Raw genomic sequence first — 26,893 nt, forward strand, 5'->3', positions numbered from 1 at the left:
TGTGTGTTAATACATAGTTCATGTGGTTTCATGCAACACTCAGTTATTGTTTAGTTTTTTAAATGCTATTTTTAAAAAGTGGGATATTTTAGCTATTAAATTTAAAATATACAAGAGTAAGGCCTGATTTATATCTACAAAAGAAAAAAGTGAAAGTAGACTGAAATCTGGGGTAATGCTTCAGTCTGAGCTAGTGTCACTGTCACACTTTTGGCACTGTCAGAATTGATGATCTCTTCAGTCTGATTACTGAAATTCTTTTGCGAACCGTTTTTTATAACAGATCTGTTGCCAAAAATTGTGATCTGAAGTCCTAAAAATGAGACCCAAGCAAATGAAGCTGGTGTTTTTAACTGCATAGTGAAAACTCTCACTTGTTTTCAATATGGTTTGTCTCTTCTAAAAACAAGACTTAGTTGAAAACTTCTTGCAGTTCTGTTGTACAAGCAAGTGGCCTTGAAAGCTTGCATGTCAACACACTCCGAACACACTACTACTGTACATCTTCCTGAATCTCACATAATACCCTGTACAGAAGACCTTCCATCGGTCACATCATGGTATCATCCAACATTCAAATTGCCACCTTAATGTAAGCAGCTCTGCTAATAACCAGGACATGTCACATTTGTGATCCTATGCAGGCTTTCATAGAAATGAACACCGAGGAAGCAGCCAACACCATGGTAAGTTACTACACCACAGTCACTCCAGTCCTTCGAAGCCAGCCCATCTACATTCAGTTCTCCAACCACAAGGAACTCAAAACAGACAACTCTCCAAACCAAGCAGTGAGTAGTAATTCTTTTTATTGTCCTTCAATAACAACTGCCTAGCACGTCATTGAGTACCCTTAAACCTCCAATTGTCAGAAGCTGGGTCTGGATAACAGGACAAATCATTCAAAATTGCCTTGATCTTTGAGCAGTGTCCCTATGGGTGCTCCACTTCATGTGCACGTGTGCCCCATGTGCCTTTGGAGATTTTCATTAGTATTGTCTGTCCAGCCTGCGCCGTTGATATCCTCATCTTGTGCTGAGGGTATATCAGGCTGTGCGAGTGAACTGCTCTCAATTCCTTCTCCACCACCTTGATCTGAGGTGGAGCTTGGCGCGTTTGCCTTGGCTTTTGCAGTGCTTGTTTATCCCAATTTAGCTAGCTAGTTAGTTCTTAGTTTGTAATCATAGCTTGTAGTTTCTTGGGGGGGGAGGGGAGGAGTTTTTTTTTTTCTCTGGGGAAATCCTACCAGTGTGGGGCATAACTGGTTTACTGGGATTTAAATGTTACACCTCATGTAGAGGGAGGCTATCCCTATCAGTGCCGGACACTCAAAGTGCATTTGCTGCCTGGGAGAGTCGCTTGTTCCTCAGAAGTGTAGCTTCTGTTTAGCCCCTAATGTAGGGTTTGGAAGAAGTGAGAAGGGAGGCTGTGACTACTGATGGTGGAGCATTCCCTTCGGAGCCAGGTAAGCGCTCCCATGTACATCACTCCCTGGGGGCCTCTAGCACCCCTTCAACTTTGGCACAGCACTCTTCCAGAAAGGGGAGATCCTCAGAGTCCTCTTCTAAACATCCTAAGCAGAGGAGCGCTATCCCTTCCCAAAGAACCCTCCTCAGAGATCTCATTCCCTCACCAGGTCAACCGTCTCAGAGACTACATCCTTGAGGCTCAGTACCATGGAGGCAAAAATATCCTCCAGTGCTGGTAAGCAGGAAATCAGGTTTAAGTCCAGGCATCGTTCTCTGAAGGCCCCAGTACTGTCTCCAGGAGATTGATAGACCAAACACAGGAACAGTACTGTTGGACTTAACTCCTTTCCCCATACCCCCAGGGAGTTCTTCAGTACCATGTAAGCCTCCAGCCACATCAGCATCCTAAGCAATCGGTACTGACTATCAAGGACGACCATACTGATCTGTTGGTGCTGCAACAATACTTGGTACCGCAACATCAGTCAGAGCTGCAAGATTTTTAGATACACAAAGGACTTATCGGTGACTGCCGAACCAGTCTCCTCATTGCTGGTGGTTACAGAGTGCCTTTTGGTACTGAGTCACTCAGTCTTCAGAGCTCTATACATTTCCAGTACCATCACCCCCTTTTCAGTTGAATATCTACCAATAAAAGAAGAGGATGATTATTTCCCTTCAGCATAGATTGCTGTTCAAGGCTCCCTTATGTTACCTATATATGGACCTCCTTTCTCAAGGACCTCAACTCCTGGTGGGAGCAACCCTGGGTGTCGCCCCTTCCCCCGTATGGTCCTCAGTGGTGGTATTGGAATCCTAGAGTGCTTTATCACAGTTTTCCAGGCCCCCAACCCTCTCCCATCGGAATGAAAGGGAGACTCAAGCTTTTCTTCAGCAAGAGGAAGAAACATTTGAATCCCAAGAAACTAGGTCAGACGAAGCCAATCCTTATACCATTTTGTACCATCTTCACCAGATGAATCTGTAATGCCTCCTCCATCTATGGTGGATGGCTTTTGGCAGTTCCAGGATCTTGTTAGGTGAGTGACAGACTCCTTAGATACCTTGTTGAGGAGGTCAGAGAATCCAAACACAAGCTGCTGGATATTCTTTACTTCACAACACATCCAGAATTGCCCTTCCTCTCAACAAGGCTCTCCTGGAACCTTCTAAAACCATTTGACAAACCCCAGCTACAGTAATGCCCACATGTCAGAGGACTCGGAGGTCTTATTCTCCCACCCTCCACCTAACACTTGGTGACTGATGCAGTGAATGAACAGGGCAAGTAACATTGTTAGAAGTCCTCCCCATCGGACAGAGACCAGAAGTGCCTGGCCCTGCTGGGCAGAGATTCCTATTCATCAGCAACCCTACAGATCCATATTGCAAATTACTGGGTACTGAAGGCAAAATACGAATACATCAATAAACTATACAAAATTTGGATAATTTAACACCTTCCTCCTAACCAAAGGGAACAATTGCAGGCCACTATTGTTGACAGACAGTTACTGGCCAGGACATTTCTTCAGGCAGCTCTGGGTGCTGTAGATATTGTAGCCCCCTTGAGCTCTACTGCCGTAGAGCTCAAGGGGGCTACATGCTTACAGCTTCCCCAGAGAAGTCTAGAATATGGTGGTGGAGCTTCCATTTGATGGACTGAAGCTGTTGGTGGAAAATACCGATGAGTTTTTTGCATACCCTTACGGATTCCAGGGCCACATTACACTTGTTAGGTATCTACACTCCTACAAGCAAAAGGAAGTTTAGATCACAAATGGCTCAAAGGTGATGCAGTTCTTCCGGTTTCAGAGGGTGAGAGAGCCTCTTGAAAGACACAGGTTTCAGAGAAAAAGATCTAACCTATCTGATGCATCTGCACAGCAGTAGTCTTCATCAAAGCATCCATTTTGACCGGGTGGTTGAGGGTTCAAACCTCAGACTTCCATTAGCTTGTCAACTTCAGTGTTTTCCCCATTTCCCCCCTTTGGAGACAGACTCTTCCATTTCCAACAAGCCTAGGAGTGTATCACCTTGGACAAATGGATGTTGGATGTAATATCGGGCAGCACCACCCATTTTACCTCCCTCCTGCCCCCTCATTCCCCTCTTCTGTCCTTCATGGATCCCTCTCACAAGTCCCTATTAGGACAGGAAATAAACTCTCTTCTTTGTTTAGGAACGATAGTCTGGGCCTTGTTCAGCACAGGGGGAGAGGCTTCTATTAATGGTATTTCCTTGAACCAAAGAAAAACAGAGGGTGGAGACCCATCTTAAATCTAAGGCTCATAAACAAATTTGTGAAATCTAAAAAGTTCAGGATGGTGATGTGGGGAGCTATAATTCCTTCTTTAACGTCAGGGGTTTGGTTTTCAGCCATTGACCTTCAAGATGCACAGTTCCATATAGTGATGTACCTATCTCTCAGAAGGTTCCTGCATCTTGTCGTAGGCCAAGCTCATATTCGGTATCGGGTGCTCCCGCTCGATCTCTCCTTAGCTCTGTTGGTGTTTCAAAAGGTTCTCTTCGTGGTGGCTGCCTACCTGCATCATCAGGTGGTCATAGTGTTTGTGCCTTGACAACTGGCTGCACAAGGGGTAGGACATACCAAAAGGTGTCATCTGCCACAGCAAAAATGCTTTTCTTGTTCCTAGACTTGGGTCTTCAGTTGAATGTGGAAAAATCCACACTGATACCCATTCAGAACATGCAATTTATAGGGACATTCATGGATTCTTTAGCAGACAGGACCTTCCTTCCCATGGATAGGCTTGTGACATTTCAGACCTTGTCAGAATTATTCAAGGGAGCCCCCAGACTTCAGTCATAAACAGTCTTCAACTCTTCAGTCATGTGGTAGTTTATACCATTGAGACAGAACATGCGAGGGTACACCTTTTCTGTTTCCAGGGGTGGCTTGGATCAATTTACTCGCCAAACAAACACAGGTGTCAGTTTCCCAGCTGGTGAAGCGTTCCCTAGACTGGTGGAAGGTTCTTCGCAGTGTAGGGGCAGAGGTTCCTTTTCTTAAACTAGCCTTCCTAGTGGCTATTACCTTCACCCTGTTGATTCAGAAAGACTGGGGCCTTTATGGCAGACCCTCCTTTCACAATTTTCTACATGGCTAATGTCCTTATCTGCATCCCCGGGGCCTTCCTAAAGTGTCTTCTGAGTTTCATCTGAATCAGATCATTTACCTACCAATTTTCTTTCCAAAAACCTCACAAATCCAACATGGAGACAGTGCGCCATACTCTAGATATCAGAAGGCCATTATCTTTCTATCTATATAGGACTAAACCATTTAGTAAATCCCATAGGGTGTTCGTTTTGTTTGCAGACAGATCAAAAGGCTCTGCTGTTTCTAACCAGAGGCTATCAAAATGGATTTCAGGGCTTATTATATAGTTAGTATTGCCAGCATTCCACCTTCTGGAATCTTGTCCGCTCACTCCACAAAATCACAATCTGCAGAGCTGCTACATGATCTTTGGTACATACCTTCTCCAGACACTCTGCGTTAATCGATGCCTCCAGATCTGAGGCAGAAATTGACAGTGTGGTTCTTTCCTCTGTAATGGACTTGACTCCAAAGCACCCTCTTCCTGATTGGATACTGCTCGGGAGTCACCTCAAATGGAGCACCCATATTGACACTACTCGAAAGAAAGAAAGGTTACTCCCCCTTTGCAGTAACCGTAGTTCTTTGAGATGTGTCCCTGTGGGTGCTCCACTACTTGCCCTCCTTCCCCTTTGTTCGGAGTTTGCTTCTGACACTCGGCATTGGAGAAGGAACTCGGGGGTGGGTCGCCTGCACAGCCTGATATAGCGTTGATGTGGGGCACAGGAATATCAATGGCTCATCCATGGGCTGATCAGACACTTAATGAAAATCTCCAGTCACAGGTGCATATGCGCATCTAAAATGGAGCACCCATAGGTGGACACATCTTGAACTACAGTTACTGCACTGGGTGGGTAACCTCTTTGTTCATTCCCTCTAAAGCAGTGGGCACCAACTTGTCAATCATGATCGACTGGTCAATCCTAGAGACTCTCCCAGTTGATCGTGATCTCTGGTGGTGTAGTGGGGCTGCTGCTAAGGCAAGTTCCCTGCCTGCCACGGCCCCACGCCACTCTCGGAAGTGGCCAGTGTGACCCCCATATTGGGGGGGCGAGGGGGACAGGTGTCTCAGTGCGCTGCTCCTGCCTGCAAGCATCGACCCCGCAGCTCCTATTGGCTGGGAATAGGGAACTGTGGCCAGTAGGAGCTGCGGGGGCAGTGTGCGAAGCCACGTGCCCCTCTCCCCTGCCCAGGAGCCACAGGGGCGCGTTGGCCCCTTCTGGGAGCGGCACGGGGCCGGGGCAGGCAGGAAGCCTGCCCACGGTAAGTGCCACCTGGTGGGAGGCTGCACCCCTGCCCGGAGCCAGCACTCCAAATCCCCTCCTGCACCCCAAGCCCCATACCTGAACCCCCTCCCAGAGCCAGCATTCCAAACCCCCTCCTGCACCCCAAGCCCCACCTGAGCCCAGAGCCAGTATCCTGCACCCAAAGTTCCTGCCAGAGCTTGCACCCCTCACCCCCTCCTGTACCCCAACACCCTGGCTCAGGCTCAGCCTGGAGCCCCCTCCCACACTGCGAACCCCTCGGCCCCAGCCTAGAGCCCACACCCCCTCCCCGGCTCCAGCCTAGTGAAAGTGAGTGAGGGTGGGGGAGAGTGAGCGATGGAGAGAGGGGAGGATGGAGTGAGTGGGGCTTTGGGGAAGGTGCAGAGGAGGTCATGGATTGCCCTTAAATTCAAAAAGTGATCTTGGGGGCAAAAAAGGTTGGAGATCACTGCTCTAAATCATCGGGCATTGGTCACTGTCAGAGACAGGGTAAAAAGCTAGATGGACCATTGGTGTGACCCACTGGCCATTCTTAACTGTCCCTTTGGTTTCATTGTTGGTCCTGATGCTCCACTAATGCTGTGGCTCAGTGATCTGAAGGGGCTACATTTATTAATTTTATACTGTGTATTATTTAAGCACCATTATATGGGATTGAACATTCTGCTGGTTTGAGGCTCAAGCTGGATAAATTCAGTCCTGGATTAATGCTAAAGCACTGCTAGTCCTGATCTACTAACATGCTATCCCACCTTTATATCCTCCTGTGCACAAGACCCTAGACTGAGGCTGACAGGACAGCCTCCAAGGCATGATAACTTGAACGAACAGGACAGGTCTCCAGTAATCTTACATAATCACTTCTAGTCCTGGTAGATTGCAAAAAATTGGACCTTAGAATCACATGTTTTTGATTGCCCTCTTGCTTTTTCCTCCACTTTCTGATAATTTTCTGTTGCTAACTTAAACCGGTAGAACTAGAAATTAATAACTTTTGCAATCTAGAAAGCTTAGGGGTGCAGCTCTCAGGTAGCTAATGCTGTTTACTATTCATTTCTGCATTCTATGGGAGATGAACTGCTAAAATTATCATTTGAAAATATAGGGGGTGAAGAATATGGTAGCATTTTCTGAAATGCTTCCAATTCCACACTCAGGGCCAGTTAGACAAGCAGAACTGCAGGGCCTCAGTGCATAGATAAGATGATCAAAGGAGAGATTTAGGTTTATTAGCAACTGTGGAACTTTTGGGAAAGGAGGAACCTTTACAGGAAGGCTACCCAAAACAGAACCAGATTGTTCTAATTATATATGCTGCCAATCATAGAGGAGACTTTAAACTAAGGGCTGGGGGAAACAGACAAATGTGGAGGTGCATACAGTTCAGATATCCCTTAGGTGAGGATTTATTAAAGGGGACAATCTGTATCCTAGTAAATATATCCTATAAAGACAGATACTTAAATATTGACAAATTTAAGTGTTTGCATACAAATGCCAGAAGTCTAAATACTAAGATGGATAAACTTGAGTGCCTGATATTAAATGAGGATATTGATATAATAGGCATCACAAAAAACTCGAACAATGATAATCAACAGGACATGGTAATACCAGGGTACAAAATATATAGGAATGACAGAGTAGGTCATGCTAGTGAGGGAGTGGCACTGTATGTGAAAGAAAGCATAGTCAAATATAGTAAAAAAACTTAAATGAATCAAACTGTACCATAGAGACTCTCTGGATAGAAATTCTATGCTTGATTAATTTAAGAGTATAGCAATAGGAGTAGACGACCAACCATCTGACCAGGATGATGATAGTGATTGTGAAATGCTCAGGGGTATTAAAGAGGCTACAAAAACAGAAAAACCAATAATGGGGGTGATTTCAACTATCCCCATATTGACTGGGTACATGTCACCTCAGGATGGGATGCAGAGACACAATTTCTAGACCACATTAATGTCATCTACTTGGAGCAGCTAATCCTGGAACCCACAAGGGGAGAGGTAATTCTTGGTTTAGTCCTAAGTGGCACACAGGATCTGGTCCAAGATATGAATATAGTTGAACCACTGGGTAATTGCAACCATAATGTAATTAAATTTAAAATTCCTGGTAGAGAGGAAAATATAAAAGAAGCTTTTAACTTCAAAAAAGGGGAACTGCACAAAAATTAGGAAGTTAGTTAAAAGGAAAAGTGAATGAAATGCCTGCAAGCTGCATGGAAACTTGTTAAGCACCATAATAGAAGCTTAAACTAAATGTATACCCCCCCCAAAATAAAAAAAAGCAAGAGGACCAAACAAATGCCACTATGTAAAAGAGGAGGTTAGAGACACTCTTCCTTTAAAAAATTGGAAGTCATATCCTACTGAGGAATATAGAAAGGAACATAAACTCTGGCAAATCAAGTGTAAACATATAATTAGGTAGGCCAAAAAAGAATTTGAAGAGCATTTAGCAAAAGACACACAAACTAACAGGAAAACATTTTTAAGAACATCAGAAGCAGGAAGCCTGCCAAACAATCAGTGGGGCCACTGAGTGATTGAGGTGCTAAAGGAGCACTCAAGGAAGACAAGATTCTTGAGGAGAAGCCAGATGAATTCTTTGCATTGATCTTCACTGCAGCGAATGTGACTGGTAACAGAATGGCAGGTGAAATTCGGCATTGATAAATGCAGAGTAATGCACATTGGAAAACATAATCCCAGTTATACATACTAAAGGATGGGGACTAAGTTAGCTGTTATCACTCAAGAAAGATCTTGGAGTCATTGTGGATAGTTCTTTAAATCCATCTGCTCACGCTGCAGCTGCAGTCAAAATAATGAACAATGTTAAGAACCGTTAGGAAAGTGATAGATTAGGCAGTAAGTATCCTAATGTCACTATATAAATCCATGGTATGTCCGCACCCTGAATACTGCATGCACTTCTAGTTGCACATCTAAAAAAAATAAAGATATATTAGAATTGGAAAAAGCACAGAGAAGCGCAACAAAAATGATTAAGGGTGAGGAACAACTTCCATTTGAGGAGAGATTAAAAAGAGTAGGATTGTTCAGCATGGAAAAGACATTACCGGTGGAGATATGATAGAGGTCTATAAAATCATGACTGGTATGGAGAAAGTAAATAAGGAAGTGCTGTTTACCCCTTCACATAATGCAAGAGCCAGAGGTCACCCAATGACATTAATAGACAGCAGGTTTAAAACAAACATAAGGAAATATTCCTTTGCACAATGTGAATCTCGTTGCCAGGAGATGTTGTGAAGGCCAAAATTATCACTTAGTTCAAAAAAGAATAGATAAGTTCCTGGAGGATAAGTCCGTCAATGGTTATTAGCCAAGATGGTCAGAGATGTAATCCCATTTCTAGGTGTCTCTAAATCTGTGACTGCCAGAAGCTGGAACTGGATGACAGGATGGATCATTTTGAAATTGTCCTGGTCATTTCCTCAGAAGCATCTGGCATGGACTGCTGTCAGAAGCCAGGATATAGGGCTAGATGCACCATTGGTCTGACTCAGTATGGCCATTCTTATGTTCTTAAGTAAAGTGAACATAGATGTGATTCTGAGAGCCCAGGTATCTGATTAAATAGTAACGTGCACATTCCAATTTCCATTGTGTGTTCTATAAACAGTCTCAGAACAGGAACCCGCACAAAGGGAGACTTTCTCCATTTAATGAAAGTATTTTTTTCAAGTTTCTTTTAACTTCACTGTCCTTAAAACAGCAAGGATTTGTAAACTTGTTTGAACTTCCTAAATAGTTCAAAAAAAAAAAGTTGCTCATTAATCATTGTTGTGTCAGTTTCTATAGCTTGTTGAAAGCTCAGCTCTGACTTGCCAGTTGTAGTATTACTTTACAGCAGAAGACACTTGCAAACACCATAACTAAAGAACCTTAATTCTAGTTTAATTCTCAGTCCTGGGGATGAGGAAGTATTCTTTGCACATTTAGAAGGGTGAAGCCCCAGTGTGTCATGGTGTTACTTTTAGGATAGTTCTGTCTCCATGCTTTTTCTGTGTTCCTCACTCCTGTTCCATGTGTTTCTAGCATGTCCCTAATAACAGTTATAAAACGAAATGTGTAATGTTACTAGTGCTGCTTGTTTGGCATGGTTCCAAGTAATTATACTGGTAATCCAGACTCTTCATCTAGGGTGTGGGCGTGCTCAGCCTGAAGTTCTTTATTCTGGAATAACACAGACCTTGCATCAACAAATGTTGAACAAGATCACTCGGTTTAGGCTTTTGGGAGGGTGGGTGGAGAGGAAGAAATCACTAGTAACAGGATCATAGCAAGTGTGAACTCTAGCTGTCTTCACACGCATGAATTGCTTACAGGAAAACTTCTAGTTCGCATTTTCATGTTGCAATGCTCGTATTGGCTCTGAAGTGGGCAACCACTGCCAGAAACTTTGAAATGTACTGTTACATGAACAGGCTCTTAGTTGTAAGTTTCCTTTATACAAACTCCTAATCTCCAATTGTGGTGATCAGTGTTGTGTTCTATGGTAGTTTCCAAGTAGGAAACTTGCAACAAAAAATTAAACTTGAGGACTTCTACCTGCAGTATTATTAACCTGACAGGATGTTTCTTTCCGCAGCGGGCCCAGGCAGCTCTGCAAGCAGTGAACTCTGTTCAGTCTGGAAACCTGGCACTGTCAGCCTCTGCTGCTGCAGTGGATGCAGGAATGGCAATGGCTGGTCAGAGCCCTGTCTTGAGGATCATTGTGGAAAATCTCTTCTATCCTGTCACTCTGGATGTCCTGCATCAGGTGAGATCATGCTCAAATTGCCTCTTGCCGATCAATATGGAAGAAATGGCAACAGCTGTTTGTATGGAGCAGTATTGCTTTATCCAAAACCTCCTTCATGTGATCATCCCTTCAGTTTTTTTCTCCTTTGTCTTAGGTTAAGTCCTTGCATCTGGGAATGTTTACAGCTGTAAAGCACCATGTACGTTTACAGTGATACATAAATGTGTTTTAGCAATGTATAAACCAAAAGCATCTCAGAGAATCCAGATAAACTGTTGGCTGGCACATCAAAATTTTCACATTGCCAGCTGTTTTTAAAGCTGAATAGTCAATGACGAAGTATTTGACAAATATTAAATATAGAGGCATTTCAGTTAATAGCACTTCCTGTAGTATCCTCTCATTTTTAATTGCCAAGTCACATTCACAGTATTGGATTGCATTGTATTAATTTGCTAGTGTTCACTCCCCACCTGAAATCTAGTCCTGTGAAGTCTATTGGGGTGATTGGTGTTCAAGACTTGTGGCCCAATAAACACAAGAGCATCCTTCATGCAGTGAAGCAAAAAATTCTGTCTAGGAAAACTTTGAAATGTAGGCAGTGGTAAGGAAGACTACCCTGGGCAAAACTGTCTCAGTGAGAGTACTGGTAACGTTAGGGAGTTTGTGTCAGTGAAATAGTGTCATGGCTTAAACCAGGAAACTTTAGTTGATGGGCATTACATATAATGCTACTAAAATGTGCCACATTTAAATTCTTGTAGATGCTGTCAATCATAACAAAGAAATTAGCCTGGTTTAGTTGCACAAGAGTAAACATTTGTTTCTATTTTAAACGTATGCTTTTGTTGCACTTGTGCTACACTAGTTTTTTAATTGTACAGGGCACTGGGGACAACTTTGCTCTGTTCAGTGTCTTTTCAGTTTAAAATGCAAAGCTTGATTTTTGTATGTGAAACATCCTCTTCCTTCAAACCCTCATTTAAAAATACACTAAGTGCAAATACTACAACACATGCTTTAACAGCACCAGTTATCCAGCTAGAAGTTGAGTTTAAAGTAATTTTGAGAAGAGCTACAAAGAGTCCTGTGGTACCTTATAGACTAGCAGATGTATTGGAGCATAAGCTTTCGTGGGTGAATACCCACTTCATCAGACGCATGTAATGGGAAAATTCCAGAGGCAGGTATAAATATGCAGGCAAGAATCAGTCTGGAGATAATGAGGTTAGTTCAATCAGGGAGGGTGAGGGCCTCTTCTAGCAGTTGAGGTGTGAACACCAAGGGAGGAGAAACTGCTTTTGTAGTTGGCTAGCCATTCGCGAAGAGCCACGCTTCAAAATAGTAGCTGGTCGTGATTCAGAAACAAAGGAAAAGGACCTAATTGTATCTTTTAAAAGGTAGCTAGTTATGCATGCATAATATTTTTCTCATGTTGGTAAGCATGCGTGCAGTGGCACGTACAAAACTGTCATAGATGTTTCTATTCGTTGGAGGAAGCATTCAGGTCTCTTTTGTGAAGAATCCATATTAAACTGTTTGTTTACCATACAGGGTATTAGTCACCTTGACTGCAAGAGAAAGATGCAAATTAGGTTAAATAACTGGTAACTTTAACAAAACAGGAAAGTGCCTTTGCTTAAACATCTTTAACTCCAGTGGAAGTAAATACTTTAGTAATTTCCCTGAAGTTATTTCTCTTAGCAGGGTTTCAGCATTATCGTACTAAAGCTTTTTACACAGGAAAGCTAAAATCATGCATAATACAGCTTTGGAAATTCAAATTCAGTAAGCCTTTGCAGAGATCCACAAGCCATTCATTAAACAGAATCAGAACATAGTTGAGAAATATGTTTTAACACCCTATTTCCTAGGTTACTTTCCCATTCTGATCTTAATAAAAATTAGATTAAAAGATGAAAGTGGCTTTATTTGCAGTTTCTTATTGTGAAAAGCAGAGATACAAAGAGAAAACAACTATTAGAAACGTGAGATGACATGGTATGCAAACTCTATCTTGCAGATTTTTTCCAAGTTTGGCACAGTGCTGAAAATAATTACATTCACCAAGAACAACCAGTTCCAGGCCCTGTTACAATATGCTGACCCTATGAGTGCTCAGCATGCCAAACTGGTGAGTACACTGGCAGCTCCACACACCTAAACTCGTTAAGGGATGACTTGTAAAAGAAAGGGTTTCAACAGATCTAGGAACAGCTGTGTCTTGCTTCTGTCACAGGGAAATGTTCATAATAGTACAGGGTCAAATTCTGCTCTGTTACACATGTGCAACTGTTTCGCTGAGGTTTTCTGTGTGTAATTGGGAGAGACTTTCACCAATAAAAGTGCATTGAAAGTGAAATTTTAACGGTCAGTGTCAGGATCTTGTTAAATAATTTTATAGCATGTTATCTAAGCAAGCTATTTGCGCTTATTCTTACAGCTTTAAGATGTCTGAATAACTATCCAAGTTAATCAGATTTGTTCTTTAGCATAAAGGTACCTTTGACAAGGTAAAAGAGCTCTGGTTTGTTTTTCTGCAGTCTTTAGATGGGCAGAATATCTACAATGCCTGTTGCACGTTGCGCATCGACTTCTCCAAACTCACAAGCCTCAACGTTAAATACAACAATGATAAGAGCAGAGATTACACACGACCAGATTTACCTTCTGGGGATAGCCAGCCCTCTCTTGATCAAACCATGGCAGCTGCTTTTGGTAAGAAAGCCCCTCTAAGAATATATTGACTTCTTCCTAAAAGTCTGTGTATTGTGGGCTTCAACATTCAGAACTTGAGTCAAGTAGTGAAGGTATCTGAGTGTTGACACCTCACAAATCATAATTGCTCATTGCACTGTTAATTCAAACCACTTTCTGTACAGAATGAGATGTTTTGTTGTTCCCTGAACAATACTAAGTATCAATCTTTAGTGGAGTACATCTGGTTCCTCCTTTTCATTTCATAATGACCCCCTCTATAGTGAAATTAACTGTTGGCTCTGAAACTGCATTTCGCAATGCGGAATGTTGGCATTAACCCATGAATGCGTTTTTAGCAACAGCTCCTTACCTCCATTCAGAAGAGTTTCAAATACTGTCTATGGGGGTGAGTCTCTTTTTCCTGCCGGTTTGATTTGTGCGGTAACCAAGACTTCTTGTGTCCAAAGTTGGATTTACTGCTTAACCAACAGATTATTCTGCATTGGATCAGTCAATTTAATCTCCATTTAGTCTCTTTGGTGGCATATAAGTCTTAAGCTAATAACATGAAACACTAATATGGTTGTACTAAAAAAAAAAAGACCATTCATCTCTGATAAGCCATCTCGCTTCCCTTTACCAAGAATCCTTGCAGATGCTTGTCCATTTGCTGTGCTATTAGTGCCACCTGCTGTTCTGTCAATGATTTGGAGTGACTGGTGTTACTAGTTATATCCCTGGCTCTTTGAGAATGGTGTTATACTGAAACTGCCATGACATAGGAAAAAGTAGCAGACTTTTCAAAAGTGCAAAGTAGGTAGAGAGAACTGTTTTTTAATTGCTGCTTCAAAGCAGGAAAAGTGTCTTCAAAGCAAAACTTGGAATAGGAAACTGGTTCTTGGCATTCAGTGGTGACACTCTCTTAAAAGAAACGTTTAGTAGCTTTATTGGATTTTAGAGACGGTTCTAATTTTGTGATGTGTCTAGGAGCTTAGTCTGTCCTCCGTTACGTACATGTCAAGACGTGACGAGACAAACTGACTGTCTGAAGTGGGGTTGTCTTGTCTATTGGAATTAGATTCATAGACTTACGGTCTTACTCTTTCTTTCACAGGAGCTCCAGGAATAATTTCTGCCTCTCCATATGCAGGAGCCGGCTTCCCTCCTGCCTTTGCAATTCCTCAAGCAGGTACTGTATTTCAAACATTAAACTTCCTTAGGTTGCCTGGCTATTGCTAGAGCAGTGCCTTTTTAAACGTTTTGTCACTGAACAGCCACTTTGACCCAAGTTGTCTCAAGATCATTAGGTTAGAAAAATAAATATTAATTCCCTCTGAACTGTTAAGTCTGTGTGCTGATTACAGGGTATAGAATAAGATGGTCCTGTAATAAGTAGACAAAATGGGGAAATGGAAGATACTGAAGTCCTTGAAGCCATCTACATGGACAAGTGTGGCTGTAGTAAATGAAGTAATCAAGGTAGTGGGAGGGGAAAGAAGGCAAGACACAAATAGTAGTCATGAGTAGTATTTTGAAAATACAGATAATTACATCTGTTTCTGAACTCTCTACCAAGCGTAGCAAATTTGGTATGTTAGTGGCACTAGAATTTTAACTTTATAGCACTTACATGAAAGCTTCTTCTGAAACTGGAAACCACTTTCCATTCTGTTTTAATACTTTTAATTGAATAAAGTTAATATTTCAACTTAACTGTGGTAAATAGACAGCCCTATGAACTTCAGGGCTCATTGCTGATATCACAATGATGCATATATGACTGAAGTGCCAATTTTAATAAATGTCATTCTCAAACCCTTCTCACTTTTTGGGTAGTAAATACTTGTATTGAACTTCAAATAGTAGGCTAAGCAGTAGGTTGGCTCCTTTTTTCTATAGTAAACTATGGAATGAGTTACCAATAAACTGTAGAAACAGCATAGCTAAATGGAATTTGAGATGTCTATGGAAAAATTTAGTCATGAACCAGGTGGTCTGTCGGGCCATCAATTCCTCTTTAATGTGTCATCCCTCTAAGGAGGTTGTACATATGCCCTATAGATGTTTTTAATCATTTATGAAAGAAATCAACCAGTAGCTCTATCAGTACTTAAAGATGGAAAGCTCTAAATTGAAAGGAGTCTGTGCTGTAAAAAAACAAACAAACACCTCGACAGTCTCAGAGCCTGGGTCAGCTGTTCCTGGCTCCAAAATCTGGCAAGGGGGGCGCGTCTCAGAGCTCAGGCTCCAGCCTGAGCTCTAACATCTCTATTTTTAGCCTTGTAGCACAAGCCGAAGTCAGTCAACCCAGGCACTGAGACTTGCTCCTACACAGGTGGTTTTTGTTTCAGTATAGCTGTACCTTTAAAGACTTTGTGATGTATGTTTGATATTGTGAGCATCGCATACCTACAATGAGCACCATAGAAATGCCTGTACATAAAATTAATCCTTTCTCAGATTGAGTAATGAATAACTGGTAGGAGTGTATAATATTTGTTTTCATTGCATGCATGGTAACCGAATGAAGCACTTGTAGCATGCATTGGTTGGAATAGTGTTACAAATGCACTGCTTGTAGTATCCTTCCTGCACCCACAGAATTGAGGCTTTGCACTCATACAGTTCTGCAGCCTGTGGAACATGTAAAGTGTTAAAACCAGCCAGATCACATCCAGAGGCATCTGTCATGCAGCCGGCACCACAAGAGAGCGAAATACACTGTTAGAGGAACCGATCAGTAGTATCAGAATTGGAGGCACTTGTCATTATTAAAGTAAATGCTTTTGGACTGTGATTGGTGGGGTTTGAAGCGCTACCTTCTAGTGGAGCGGACACACTAGAGTACATGCTGTTAATTTCTTTACTGGCTAATATTCTTTAATTTCCAGGCTTGTCAGTTCCAAATGTTCACGGAGCACTTGCTCCTTTGGCTATCCCATCAGCAGCAGCTGCAGCGGCTGCAGCAGGACGGATGGGCATTCCCGGCCTCACTGGGGCAGGGAACTCCGTTCTGCTGGTTAGCAATCTGAACCCTGAGGTTAGTGGAGTTGTAATTTCACTTTTTTCTCCTTCCAGTTACCTCTGCTTTCACTTTCTGAACACTAAGATTGTGGTGGAACTTACTGAAAGTGAAATCTTACTGTGTCCTAAAGGAAACGGCAAAACTAGAAAAGCAGATGAAATGTGCTCTGCCAGTGCTCTGCTCTTAAATCTCAAAGCAGATCAATACTCTAGCCACTAAAGGGAAATGGGAAGGTCTATCTTTTAAATTGAAATCTTCGCTCTTCCTTGGTTGATAGCCAAGGGTGTTGCCTCTCTGCTCTGGTCCCATAAAACTACAGAGTGTGTCCCTCCCTTGTTGTTGTTTTTTACAATCTCCCACCCACTCCCATGGATCTTGTGTGATTTGGGTCACAGAATAGCAAAGTCCCTCCCTTCCTTCCTTGGCATGTTCTAATTTTATACATTAATTCAGAACTACAGAGAGAGTTCATTCTGCCCTCTACTCTTTCTGTTTAATGTCTTGACCCCCGCCAGCTTGGCTTCATTGTACCTCTGCAGTGTTCCCTCTGCCATGTGCTCGCTCGCACATGTATTTTTTTTCCTTTCCAAGATTCCTTGAAGTTTTTCTTTATTTATGCTCTTAACTCACAAATTTACATTTTCAATTCCATTTAACTTTTCTCAGAGTTGAAAATATTTTGTTTTTTTTAAATGAAGGCAAGTAAAATTGGAACAATCCTTCTAATAAAAAAGGATGAAATATAAAAGATCATTGATAAGAATTAAGTCAACTTTTGGCTGCTTGTTGGATTGAAAGTGTAGACTATATTTCAGTTTGTGTGCATTAGAAGATAAGTCTATACTGCCTGAAAAATAATGCTTTACTATATCTGGTAAGATTGCCCATAAAACTTAATTCCTACTATGTAATTATAAAACTTTTATCAGTCATGTCAAAGTAACTGTAAAACCTCTTTTGCTTCAAAAGAGAAGTCTGGATGAGATAAGGAATAATCAAAATATTTAATTCATTGATTAACAAATTTAATCTATCAAATTTCAGATTATTCTTTTCACCTGACTATCATTACGGTTTTCTTCGGGGCATGAGATAATGCCAGTGGCACTCTCAGGGTGCTCTGATTACAGGCTAGATCTTGTCCCTAGAGTGGAAATTCTTCTTATGTTAACTCCTGAAGCATCAGTGACTTCCTAAACAAAACAAATGGAGAGCCCCTTAACTGGCAAAGGGCTGGCATTCTAATTTTCAGATTAATATTGTGAAATTAGGTGCACTTTGATTCCAGATGTTGTGTTATGCTCAGGTGTCAATGACAGGCACAGCATAATCCATTTTTCTGTATAGGCATTAAAAATTTGGAATTTTGATTAAATTTTTGTAAACTGATGAGGCTTCTAAAGAGCTGTTTCTGAACAGTGTGAACAAATGTTTTTGCCGAATGTAGGAATTAAGCAATTACGTCATGCCTTGCATTTTTGATGCCCTCTTCACTATCCATCCAGCTTGTCTTTGGGTTAGAGAGACTTTGATACTTATAGTGAACTAACAGACTTAAACTTTTTTCACTGCTTGTGTAATCAGTATTTTAGAAACTTACCTATGCAACAACTAGATAGTTAAGAGACTGTATTTCCCTGGAGTGACACTCTCCCTCTAGGAATATGTGAAATTTCTTTCTAAATCCTAAGAGCTAAAGTGGGATAGGTAGGGAGAAGTCCAGTTTTCTCCCATTTGCATTGAGTTTCCATGTTTATTATAGACCGTGTGTGCTGGTGTTTGCCTGCAGGTTGAATTATCATTGTGCCCTGGGAGGACAGGCTCCTCCTGCTTTACTACCCTTGCTGATGAGTATTGGCACGCTGACCTCTGCAGTAAGAGACTTGCTTCATTAATGTGTTGAGTATGTGGAAATCTCAGTTCCCCTCCAGTACCTGTGGTAGTGTCCCCTTACAGCAGACACGTCTCCTTTAGCAATTCATTCTGATACACAGTTAGTGGTGCAGCAGTTATTCCAGTTCATCTTTGGCTTTGGAAGCAATGATTCATGTCGAGACTGCACTCCTTTAGTTTAGTTGCAGTGAAGTGTGCAACACGAATCCTCTCCACTAAACATTCCCATGTTAAGCAGATACTTCAGAGTGTTGTCACGCTAGTTTGACCGTTAGTACAGGTTTCACCCTCTTTTAGAGGCCAAAAACGTCTTGAACCATTGCTTTGAGAAGGACAGGTGGGATATCATTAATGTTATCGTTCTAGAAGTCACTCCGCAGTAATACGGTCTCTTACTTTCTATGTATATCTTAAGTAAAAATGCTTTTCTTTATCATTGTGTTCCACTAGGTAAAACCTATTAACTATTCCTGTAAAACAAGTATTGTATGTAGAAATCTGTAAATCTGACTGATGGAACACTACATATTCCTTATGTATTTACTGACCTGTGTTTTTTGCTACTTTTTCTTTTCTCCCCATCCCTGAATTTTTTTCTTCCCCTGATCCGGAATTTCTTTGCCAACTGACTGCACGGTACTTCTGCTTCCTGTTGTTGCTTGAAACAAAAAAATAAATAAATAAATAAAATCCCCCCTCCAAAAAACCCTGCTCTTCGGAAACCAACCTGCCCTTCAATATTAACCATCTTGAAAACTTCATCATCCATCAACCAATTTCGCCATTTCCTGCGGGGACTCTGCCCTTCCTCGTTGTGGACGATTTGTGCAACCTCGCTCTCCCCTTCGATTCCTTACCTCTTCCCTGTCCCTCCGCTGCCTTGCTCTGCTGTTCTCTAAAGAGAGTTACACCCCAATGCCTCTTTATTCTTTTCGGTATGTTATTATTCACACTTTTTATTACCTTGTTTTTCATTTATTTGAAATTACTTTTTTGATACTTCAAAAATGTACAGTTTACAGTTTGCCATTTTTGAATGCATAATTTCATTTTTTTACGTTGTTACATAGTTTGCTGTTTAGTTTAGTTTGCCTTTATTTTTGTTCAGTTATGCATGGTTTATTGCTTTGCATGTCTTTTTATAGGAGTTTAAAATTTGTGGTAGCATGCTAAATTGTCCAGTTCAATCCTTGGGCAGTTAGATTTTTTTCTTTTTGCTGAAACCCAGTATCTGTTTTCTTTAATGTATTGTTCCATTATTATTCTGCTGTATATAAGTTTCTCCCCCTAAGTAGAGCAGAATAAGTAAACTTGGTTGGAATGAGATCAGTCTGGTTGTGGATGATTGTGGTGTTGAATTGATTTGTTATAAAGTTGGATGAGACTTTTCTTTTCCTGCCTAAAGACTTTTTTCCTTGTCTCCTCACTTTCTGAAGGAGTCTATGGTGATGTGCAAAGGGTGAAGATCTTATTTAATAAGAAGGAGAATGCCTTAGTTCAAATGGCTGATGGAAACCAGGCCCAGCTTGGTAAGCATATTCTGTTGCATCGCTCTGGTAGCATAGTCGTCTTTCATAGCATTGCTGCTTGTTTAAAGGTTTAACATCCAACTAAGGATCATATTGTTATGGCAGTCAAGTTAGCAATAAATCAAAACAACACCTCCATGGAAGAGTGATAGTCAGTACTAATGTTGCTCTTCAAAAGGTGCAGAATAAGTATCCTTGCGCTGAATTGCTTGCCTACATAATAGGCTGAGGTTTGGTGTTACACTCAAGTAGATAGTCTTATGCCGGACAATCTGCTAATTGTAAAATGAGAGGGCAAAGAATATAAAAAGGTGCAGGTTAATAAATAGTAATAATGATAGGTGTCTTGGTGTTTGGACAGTCTGTATAAGGAAGTGGATTTGATTGAAATTCTAGGTTTGGGTTAAACGTCAGCTTTAACTAGTCTTTCAACTTCTGTTCCCCTTACGCTATTTTTAATTGTTGTAGCAATGAGTCACTTAAATGGTCAGAAGCTTAATGGGAAACCCATCCGTATCACCCTGTCCAAGCATCAGACAGTACAGCTTCCCCGTGAGGGACAGGAAGACCAAGGCTTGACTAAAGACTATGGAAACTCTCCTCTACATCGTTTCAAGAAACCAGGCTCCAAAAACTTCCAGAATATCTTCCCGCCTTCTGCTACCCTTCACCTCTCCAATATCCCGTAAGTACCCATGTGAGGAATGTACATATGATCTGAAAAAGGGACACACTTTGCAAGTGGAGAGGATATTGGGTACCAGGTTCTGTGGAGCATTAATTTAAGATCTGCATTCTCTAGGTATAGCGGAGTTTGGCCACATTCATCTTTAAAACGGGGACAGTCAACTCTTGCACATGCCTAACTTGCATTATGTCAACTCATCTAGATTTCCCCACAGCAGTTCTAGTTCTAAGGTCCATTTCTTCCAGAAACCGTACGACAGCTGCTGTCTAAGTTGGTCCCCTTAGTCATCAGTCCTTGATTAGGTTTGTGCTTCTATGGTTGATCTTTTAGAAAATAATTTGATATTGGTAGCACTTCTTAGAGTGATTTGCACATGTCCATTCAACTTCAGGTGTGTATGTGTCCAGTGAACTTGAGTCAGATTTTTTCCCCCTAGTAGTACCTTTAGAGTGGCACATGCGCCCTCTTCTGCCTCACATACCTGCTTGGTGGTATAAAAGGCAGAACTATCCCCGACCCCCTCTCAGTTCCTTCTTACCACATGTGGCAGTTGGAGCATTCTACCTTGCTTCTGTGTTTCCCTCTTCTTTAGCGTTTCTATTGTATGTAGTTAGTACTCGTTAATAGTTGATAGAACTACAGTAGGACTATAAACTACACTAGTGATTTCCTTTTTGTTCTAGTATACTTAGTGTAAACTCCTGGTTCTTGCCCGTTTGAGGTACCAACACATGGTGCCATGGTATGCTTTGGTCCCCAGGCTTCAAATCTTGAAAGATGCAAGAGGCTGATGCCTGAAGTGTCTAGGAGAAGCACACACCAGGGCGGGTGCCACATCTGCACCGTATACTTTAAGCCCAGAACTAAAAAGGACTAGCCAGTCACATCAAAGCACCTCTTTATGGAAGGAACCCTGTTTCCATCTTCGTAACCTTTCCGTTTGGGGTGGGCATCGAATGCCTCTGCTTCAGTTAGCAGCACTCCTCCAGTCATGGCAGAGTCTCGGTGCCAGTCATAAGGATGAGAAGAATGTTAGGAGAGCATTAGCGTTTCACTTGGATAGGCCTAAACAGTTTAGCTTATCCTCACGTTTGTGGTGGTTGTGGACAGGATGAAGGGCCTTCCAGTCTCCTCCCAAATAATTTTGTTGTGGACTTTCTCCTGTATATATTCGTGACATGACATGGCTGATGTAACTCCACCGAACAAGGTGCTAGCACATTCAGCAAAATCACACGCAGCCTTTCTAGCTCCACTGCTTGTTCTGGACATTTGTAGAGCTGCAATTTGGTCTTCAATACATATTTCTGCTTCTCATTGTACCATCTCTCAGCAGTCTAGAGATGGTGCCAGATTTGCATATATAGTCTGTCATCGTTCAGATAGACTCTGATCCCACCTCCAGATTGAACAGCTAGTGAGTACCCTGAAGTAGAACAGAGATGTGAATCACTTCCAAGAAGAAAACTGTTACTAATGTGTTCTGTAATTGTTGTTCTTTGAGATGTTGCACATGTCTATTCCACCACCCACCCACCTTCCCCTCTAAAGAACTGAGGGAGTCAGGTGTCAGCTATGGCCTTTTATGTCAACACGCAGCAGCGCGAGGCAGAAGAAGGTGCATGCTCTGCCCTGTTGGGTACTGCTAAGGGGAAAATATCTAACACTGATGCACTGGCCATGCACACAATTGAAGTGGAATGGACATGGGCAACACATCTCAAAGAACAGTTACAGAATAGGTTCATAACTTTTTTGTTTTTAATAAAAGAGTTACAGCTAAATCTCAGGGCTCCTGTGAACTGCTTAGTGGTGGCAATAAGGCAAATTATAGTAACCTAGAGGTCAGTTTATTTCTGAAAATCTTAGGGGAGAGTCTCCTACATAAGTCATGTTTTTGGATCTATGATTGCTTGTCTGCTTTTATTTTGGGGGTGTTTTTCTGCCCATGGCAAACCTTAGTAGCTCACTTCTGTGATTCAGAATGTTGCAGCATTTCAGGGGAAATATTTCCAGAGGGAGGAAAATGTGTAATAGTGGCAAGGCAGGAGCGCATAGTCACTCTGAAAAGTATGCGTATGCAAGACAAGCATCAAAACTTTGCAATTCTAAATTCCAGCAATGTTACCAGAATGCTTCTCATAGTGTAAAGTGACTCACTCATCAGGAGTAAGGGGAATGCCATATTCCATTGGTAGCAAGAAGAAATGCTTATCCATTGTTCTACAGTCTAACATCTTGGATGCCAGTGCAAGAACGACAGTAGAAAAGAGTTCAGGAAAGGAACTCGTAAAATGTATAGTTAAGACATAAATTCCTAGTTCATAACCGTTGACTAGAAAACTGACTGTAATTTCTTGACTTTTTTAGACCTTCGATAACTGAAGAAGACCTTAAGATGCTGTTCTCAAGCAATGGTGGGATGGTGAAGGGATTCAAATTCTTCCAGTAAGTCTAAGATTTTAAAACTGTCCTCTTGGGAGAAAACTGGTAAAGCTAAATGAAATCTACCAGTGAGTTCTCCACAAATTTGAAGATGCTAAAAGCACTGGATAGTAACTGTCTCAGACCAGAAATTTAGCTTCGCTGAATTATTGGTTGTATGGAACTGTCATTCCTGGATATCTCTGGGTTAGGGAATGGGGGAAAGGATAAGTACTGCACATAGTGTTGGAGATGAAATTTAGTCTAAGATTACTGGGTTGGTGGCTTGGATGCATGTTTTCATCGTAGAGACTACTCAGTCCTGTGGGAGGAAAGGAATAAACCTTTTTAATGAGCAGTTTTGCCTGCTGAGATGTATATTTGGCTTTCAGCATCAGACAAGAAAACTTCTATTGAGTCAGCAAGAGTGAGGCTATACAGACGTAGTACCAAACGTGACCTAAAACTGACTGACTTGTCTTGGCAGGAAGGACCGTAAAATGGCTCTAATCCAGATGGGCTCTGTGGAAGAAGCCATTCAGTCACTCATCGAGCTCCATAATCATGACCTTGGTGAGAATCACCACCTGCGTGTGTCCTTCTCAAAGTCCACCATTTAAAGCTTTGGAAGGCATGAGACAGAATGGACCTGACTAAAACCTCATGGGTTCAGCCCTGACCTTAAAGGGCTGAATGCTAGGAGACAACTTCCATCATTCCAGAAAAAAAAAAGCCACTTTAAAAATGCAGCTGAAGTGACCTTAAAGACCAGAGATTTTATTTTTTTAAAGAGAAATCAGTTTACCGGTTTTTAAAAAAATTAAATCTAATTCATATTGCTAACCTTGCGGTGATGGGATAACAATCTTGATGGCTGTTCAAACAAAAAAATCACAAGTTAAAGTTTACACTTTGGAAACTGCTCTGGGAATTTTCCTCTTCCTCCCTCCGTCGCGTCCCCCTCAAAAAAAACAAACCAACAAAAAAAAAAAAAAAAAACTGATTCTAACAAGCTTATCAGGTTTCACATTGATGCCTTTTTTATTTTCTTTACCCATGCAAGCCTTGGAAGACCCAGAAACCACTGTGTGAATTCACATTAGCGCCTTTGAGTCCGGATCTTGCAGGAGATCCTAACCCACCCAGTGCAAAGGGTTTTAGGGTAATGTTTTCTAAGCTGCGCATCTGCTATCCTGTGCCTTAAATTCTTTTTATTGGGGGAAGAACATCATCTGAACTGTAAAGATTAGATTGGGGGAGTTGAGGAGAACAAGTGAGTTCTGGTTGTTGGATCAACTCGTAATGAAGGACAAGTGAAGCTGGCAGAGTGGATAAAGAAAATATTGGGCTTTAATTCCTTAGGCAATTGATTGTCCCACTGTCCATGAAATGTCTAATAATCTGCATAGTATCATGTATCTTCTTGCCACTTTTCTAGTCCACATGTGGTTTTACCTCCATCTCTATACTTTTCTAGGTGGGAGTTAATTATGCTTGGTTGATTTCATTCAAACTAAGCAGAAAGGTCTGCATGGGGAAACATTCCTATGGCCTCGTTCTATTCCAATGTTGGTAGCAAGGTGACAGGCTCCCTCTTCACAAGAGCCTTGATCAAGCTATAAAATTAACCACTGTTGGAAACTTGTGAAGAAAACAAATCAGTATGAGCTTGTCTGAATTGTACATAAATCTAAACACTTGACTAGGATTTGAAGAATTATTGGATATCCCATGGTTAGAAAGGGGTGTATCTGAGTCACCTTCATGCCCCTAAGTTGACAATTAACAAGACCAGTGTAGCTCCGCCATCATTCTTGTAGCATGTCTTCAGCATTTGAGCTTTTGTTTTAATCCTTGTATTATACTTTTTGATGCAGTTGCTGTCATCTGTACCTAGCAATATTTCCAGTTGACCAAATATTCTAATCTCTTTATATGCAAAAGAAATAGTTTAAGTAACTTTTTTATAGATCAATAAGATGATATAAACGTAATCTAAATTTACTCCTTTTGTTGGTATTACCCTTGTATACTGTACTTATTTTATTCTTTTTTTGTAATTGAAACTGTAGGGCAGGAATTTAGTTTCAGGCTGAGGTCATGACTGAGGATGAGTAATGTAATGAAACAGATACAACATGTTAAGCTAAGCAGAGCTTTTTTAAAAAGCAAAAGGTGTTCAAAGTAGTGAACACCAGTGACTTCTGATTACGATTGAGTAAATGGACCAGGCTAAAGTTTTTACTTTTTTTTTTTAAACCTATAAGCCCAGATCTTTTTAAGTTATAGGAAGGAAATTTGTTAAAAGAAGTAGAATGCGGCAAGTTGGTTTTTTCCCAATGACAAAACCACTGTTAAACTGAAATACCATTCCTCTGGCTTAGAACTCTTTCCCGTGCCGTTCTGCCTTCTATTTTGTATAATCCGATGTTGCCTTACATTTCCCTTTAACATGCAACCTGTTTGGATGCAAAAATAACAATAATCTTATACTTTTTTCAGGGTTTTTCTGCAAATAGTGGACCAAAGTTTGTTTTTTAATTGTCTCTCTTTGTGTTGCAAGTTGTTTTCCTTGCCTAGCATGGAAGCTCCTGACTTGCCTGTCACTGAGGGGTTGGAAAAGTCTTAACCTTTCTTAGTTCCTCTCTGAGCTCTTGTGGTTGTGAACTATGCTGGAGAAGTGTGTAATGTCTGAGTGAGGGTTCAGCTTGGGTTGCTGGCATGAGCTTGGTAGTACTGGCCTGCCTTATCTCCATCTTCTCCTTGCTTGTGGCTGAAAGGAGTTAGAAGCCATCTTAAATGAAACAATAGTGTTGCCCACAGTTTCGAGTTGAAAAAGGGCTCCGCTAACAAGTAGATGCCGGCTCCAATTACCATAGATCCTTATAAGCTTGTTACAGAAAAGTCTTATGATCTCCTTATCTGAAAAGGTCCAGATTTCCTTGGCCAGCATCTTGCACTCAATAGAGCAAATTAACAGTCATTCTAGTCATTGCTAACAACCAGTTAATTTGCTTCATCTCCCTTCCCTCAAATCAAAAACAGTAAAACCATTTCCCTTGTAGCTAGGGGACACTAGCTATTGAATGTGTACCCTTGAACATGCCACAGGCAGCATTCTACCTTGAAGAGAGATCCATGCGCAACCCAAGTGGAACAGCTGCAGTTTAATTTTTAAATGCATTCAATCAACCTCACCCAAGAAACTGGGAAGAGGCTTATTGGAATGAAACCTGTTTGCTAGCTGCTAACATTGGATCAGTCAGCAAACAGACTATATATTTTGTAAGATGCAAGCAAATGAATTGAGGTGACCCCAGAACCCAGACAACTGTGGGTTTATCCTTTGGATCCCTATGTTTGCATGTAAAGAATGAGTAACAAAAGGGTGTAAATATTTATAATTTTTTTATACCTGTTGTAAGACATGAGGGGGCAGCAAAAACCCAGTTTTTTATGGTGAACAGATGTATTGTATATTTTGATAACAGCTATTACAGGTTCAGTATTGTGGGAGGGTGACCACACATAACATCAAAATTCCATTGCCTCTTTCAAAGAATGTTTGTAATGCAAAAAGAATTGAAATTAAAACTATTTTATAACAAACTTTGTACCTTTCTGTAGATCTATTATTTACTGTTCAGATTGTAGAAAGCAGTTATTGGCCAGTCTGTACTTGTGCTTTCAATAAATTTCTTCTGTATTCTTTGCTTCTGATTTTCCTATCTTTTTATTGTGCTTTTTTTGTTTTTGCTTCTGATTTTTCCTTCTAATGTAATTTCAGCTGCCTCATTTTATATAACTTTGACTTTCGCATACCTCTGGGCTGGTGGAGTGTTTACATCAGCGTTTTTGACTACGCTGAGTAAAGGGTGATGAGAGACGGATTAAGAACCAGAAAGGACAAATATAGCATATTTAAATAATCCGCTCTAAACTCTTCACACTCCAGTCCTTCCATGTTTGAATGGGTGAAGTTCAGAGGTAT

The 26,893-nt window shown here is 41.2% G+C and overlaps 1 protein-coding gene across 3 annotated transcripts in view; it reads left to right on the forward strand.

The window, feature by feature from the left end:
• PTBP1 (polypyrimidine tract binding protein 1) overlaps positions 1-26,615 on the forward strand; it is a 51,457-nt gene extending 24,842 nt beyond the window's left edge. For all 3 annotated transcript variants that reach the window (XM_054013816.1, XM_054013817.1, XM_054013818.1), the window contains 11 exons: positions 645-791; positions 10,491-10,661; positions 12,667-12,777; positions 13,187-13,361; positions 14,458-14,532; positions 16,235-16,383; positions 19,163-19,196; positions 19,698-19,790; positions 20,259-20,475; positions 22,849-22,926; positions 23,390-26,615. In XM_054013816.1, coding sequence (XP_053869791.1) covers positions 645-791; positions 10,491-10,661; positions 12,667-12,777; positions 13,187-13,361; positions 14,458-14,532; positions 16,235-16,383; positions 19,163-19,196; positions 19,698-19,790; positions 20,259-20,475; positions 22,849-22,926; positions 23,390-23,522 — 1,383 coding nt within the window. In that variant the 3' untranslated portion in view covers positions 23,523-26,615. The remainder of the gene's footprint in view (positions 1-644; positions 792-10,490; positions 10,662-12,666; positions 12,778-13,186; positions 13,362-14,457; positions 14,533-16,234; positions 16,384-19,162; positions 19,197-19,697; positions 19,791-20,258; positions 20,476-22,848; positions 22,927-23,389) is intronic.
• The last annotated feature ends 278 nt before the right edge of the window (positions 26,616-26,893 follow it).

Source organism: Malaclemys terrapin, chromosome 24 (genome assembly GCF_027887155.1).
Source record: "Malaclemys terrapin pileata isolate rMalTer1 chromosome 24, rMalTer1.hap1, whole genome shotgun sequence".
In the NCBI taxonomy this organism is placed as follows: domain Eukaryota; kingdom Metazoa; phylum Chordata; order Testudines; family Emydidae; genus Malaclemys; species Malaclemys terrapin.